General features: G+C 33.8%; 1 protein-coding gene across 1 annotated transcript in view; it reads right to left on the bottom strand.

The window, feature by feature from the left end:
• Positions 1–1054: 1054 nt before the first annotated feature.
• TTC29 (tetratricopeptide repeat domain 29) overlaps positions 1055–4456 on the bottom strand; it is a 65881-nt gene continuing 62479 nt past the window's right edge. Inside the window, exon 10 of the mRNA XM_053460732.1 lies at positions 1055–1577. Coding sequence (XP_053316707.1) covers positions 1335–1577 — 243 coding nt within the window. The 3' untranslated portion in view covers positions 1055–1334. The remainder of the gene's footprint in view (positions 1578–4456) is intronic.

Genomic DNA, 4456 nt, shown 5'->3' with positions numbered 1-4456 from the left:
TGGCAGCTTATTTGCAAAGGCATAAACAGAGCACAGTCATTAAAGTTGAGTATTGTGATGTCTGATAATGTACTTTTTTTGCTTTATGAAAAAGATCAGATTCTGTATCCCGTAATTGAAAAACAAAAATGTTAAAAAGGTTATGAATCTGTAATTAAGTATTCTATTTTTTAGAAAATCAGGTGAACATGAAAAACTACTTTTCAATTTAGAAAACAGAACTGTCTAATAAAAAGCATGTCATATATTCCTTACATATTATTAATATGTCACTGCAACATTATTTATTGATATGGCGAGAACTCACTGCAATTTACAGCGGCAGTATTTTAGGAATGACCCTATCAAGAAAGATATAGAGTGGCTTTGTAATGGATCTATTGTCAAAGCCGGACTGGCTCTTGGATCCCTTTCCATTTTCCTGAACATGGAAGATAGATTAGAATGAAGAACGATGCAAATTAAACATAGAAACGTATTACAAGAGGGAGAGATGTGATTTACTGGGTTAAATACGTCCCTGTTCGAGTCAAACTTTTTACATAAAAGATGCATATCAGGCTACATTTTTGTCACCAGAGAAAACAGAGACAGGTTCAAGGGCAGAAGATGGAGCTTTTACTAATGAGTTTTATACGGCATGGAAACATACAATTGACACGTTAGCAAACAAAACAGGATTCCAATCTACAATATATTTATTAATGGTAAATCATATATATTTGTGTCTTTACTCATCATACTTCCATATTCCTTCTAAGAAACATTTATAAAAGTAAACTTTAATCACGAATATATGACTTAAAATGCAACAATTTAACAGATTAAGATTGTGTATAAGGCTAAGGGAGCCAACAAAATGGGATAAGACAGAGTCCACCTGGACATGAGGAGCCAGTGAGAGAGGCATTGCTGTGCGAAGGGAAGGGCAGATTGAAGAATGTCTGTCAGTGGCCAGAAGTTGTACTTTACTGTAGGTTCCATCATGGCTCTGGTTGATTAAGCTAGCTACTTATCACACATTTTGAAAAGGTTTTTTTCTTATTCACTCACATTCCATACAGTGGCTCCTGCATTGAACATTCTTAATATTTTCTCTATTGTTCACAAAAACATCTGATTCAGTATAAGGATTTAGTAACTAACCAGATAAGATGAAAACAGAGGATAAATACACAAAAGCATACAAATATGAACTAGGAAGGTATAGCAGACATGGACAACAAAAAACACCTAACAGTAAGGGAGAAGCCATCACTCCAGTACATGGAAATTAAGTACATGGAACATGGCTTAACCAGTTCATTGTACCCAGCACTATCGTGTTTCACAACTTAAGTCTTACAGACTTTCCCAGGGTCACTGAACACGTCAGTTCTGTTATTTTTCCATGCGTACAGGCTCTCCATGCTGATGTAGTCTGCAGCTTCGGTTAGTCGACTCATGGCCAACATCATCCAGTGAGCCTTCGCAATGCCGTAATGAACCTGGGCCTCTTCTATCAGTTTTATTTCACCAAGATGCATTGCTGTCTCATAAGCCTGGGAAAAATACTTGCATGCTTTCTCATAGTCACCCTAAAAGAGGATACAACACAAGTGAACATCGCATTTCATTCCATTCGATATTTTTTTGTAATACCATCACTTTCCTCCCAATAATTACTGGTGTATATTAATAAATTAATAAATTAATAAATGTTTTTGGTGTTATCTAAATATGACATAATAATAATAATTATAATAATAATGATTATTATTATTATTTTAAACAATTCTCTGAAGAAAAATACAATATTTTGCAACAAACTCTGTCATTTCAGTAAAAACAGTTCTCCCATTGTCACTTCTAATTCATAATCATTCAGACAAGGGAAGGTCACTTTTGACAGAAATGTATTCCTCTGCATTCAAGCACCATGCCTAGGATTTTAATGTTAATACAAGACAAGAATGCAAGGAAGAAAGTGTAAACAAATCATAAATGCATTATTATGTCACAGGCCATGATACTCATGCTAACAAAAAATGAAAAATAAGTAATAACTTGTATTAACAGCAGTATTAGTGTTCCATATAATACATTATTACTGGACTTACAGCCACATACCCAATGCCCTAACATTTCCAAGCTCCAAAAATGAAAGTGCTGACACCACAAATCCTATAATAATAAATAATTTTCCCAGCCTTTAGACTAATCTTAAGGTAAATATGATATTTTATTCCAGTTTGGGTCATACATACACATACACTTACTATGATGAACTAAAAAGGTTTACACTGTCAAAAAAACACGCAAACAGACCTATTTCTAATATAAGATAATATATAATTTAGTGTTAACCATTCAATTTACTTTGTGAGTTTTTTATATTTTGCATTCTGTTTCTAAAAGATACTTAGTATGTTGCTTAATCAAGTCTTTTTTAAGTTTTTTGGGGAAACCTTATCTTGCATATGGATATTAACAGGGCCCTATGAACAGCTTAATGCAATACACATAAGCCTTAGATTATCTGAAAAAAAGGAAATACTAAGGAAATATTAATTACATTTTGCAATCAGTGTTTTCTGGCATGAAGGATTTGTCATTACATTTGTGTGTATTTTGTCCATACAAATTATATTAGCAACTCAACAAACTAACAGCTTTATAACAAGGTGAAAAAATAATAGCCAGCAATATATTTCATAAATGATGGTCAGTGCGTATAGTAATTTAGTCAGTTTTGATCGTTGTGGATTTATATTTAGGCAGTTATTCATTTAAAACTAGAGACTAACATTAAAAAGCTAGAGAGACTCCAACTACACAGCGAGGTAGAAGGATACCCAAGATGACCTTTAGGAAACAACTAATAAACTAATAACTTAATCTAAATACTCAGGGCTATTTGCTATATTGATTCCCCCTCAATCACCAAGTAGATTGTAACCTCGCAAGAGCAGGAGCCTCTTCTCCTTTTCTACTAATTTGTTATTGTGTATGACTTTAAATTATCCCACTGATCATTACAGCGCTACGGAATCTGCTGGCGCTTTATAAATAAATGTTAATGTAATAAGTGAGAACATGCTACGAAATTACCCTCTAGTTACGTTGTGTTAAACAATGGAAACATTCACGCATGATTAGGCACAATGACTATTAAATCACGTCACTTATCTTCATAATGGCCATTAAATCATGTTTTGTTCCTACCATAATTGATTATATATATATATATATATATATATATATATATATATAACAGGGGATTCTGGTGCTAAGTCACCAAAACAAGGTATGCAACGGTCCAAAGAGCAGAGTTATTCCATTGGCTACAATGGGGATAAAATCAGATTTCAAACCTTGCTTCAGAATCCCATTTTTATAAAACGTTGTTAACCGAACAATATTGTCTTGATGTCTGTAAACTTCTGCTTAAGTGAGATGGTCAAATCTTCAAGTTTTAAGACACTTTATTCATAAGTCATACAATTACCTCTCTCAATATGTTGGGTTCCTCAACAGCATATATTTTAGCTTTGTGTGTATTTTGTTAATATCTCTGTTATCACTAAAATGGTTATTGCACAAGGTCGGTGTGTGTTTACTATCCTTAGTACTATGGACAGAGGAACGTACTTTTCTGTAAGTTATTCCAATGTATGCATACACACCGTCTATAACTGACTTACACTAAAGGATGTGTATCCTACCTAATACTGATGCGATAACTAAACCCATGCAACTGTTACAGAGCGTAATAACCACACGTCTATATGTATTAAAACCCAATTTATTTTAGCTCCTCATATTGTGCTTGATTTCTTAAAATCAATAAATGCAGTTACAACAATGCCTCGCTGTATGTGTATAGTATGGGAGCAGCTATCTTAACCCCTTCAGTACCAAGGGTTTCTACCATACACAAAATAATTATATGTGCTAATATGTTAAAAAAAACCTTAAATAAGTAAATAAAATATTTTTGCAACCTTGCATAAGATCACCCCACACAGATGATAATTTTATGTTCTAGAGGGTCACCTCCGTCCCTTATATATTACTATTTGTAATACTTCTTGCTTAAGGGGTTTGGGGGTAGTAAAGGGCTTTTATCATTTGGAACTCGTAGTGCATGGACAATAGGTGGCGGACACTTGCTGATTGTTGTACATTGGTTCCGACAGTCTTCGTAAGGGTGCAGAGAAGTAAGATAACTTTTACTTTTAAAATAGTATAGATTAGTATAGAATGAGCAGCTACTACAGTTCCTATTACTCTGTACTGCAAGGCGTGATTACAGATATGATTTGGTGGTTTTTTTTTTTTGTTTTTTTTTTAACAGACTTGGTCTGTCCCCATAGAGGAGAGACTATTGCTGTGAATTTTTCATAGGTATACAAATTGCTATCATGCAAAAGTACCGTATACACTGTGCTGTGCTAAGTAAGGTTGGCGCTTATGT

This window comes from Spea bombifrons, chromosome 1, assembly GCF_027358695.1.
Source record: "Spea bombifrons isolate aSpeBom1 chromosome 1, aSpeBom1.2.pri, whole genome shotgun sequence".
NCBI classification, from domain to species: domain Eukaryota; kingdom Metazoa; phylum Chordata; class Amphibia; order Anura; family Pelobatidae; genus Spea; species Spea bombifrons.
Note: the sequence above shows the minus strand (reverse complement) of the source record. Positions and strands in the feature narration are given on the sequence as shown.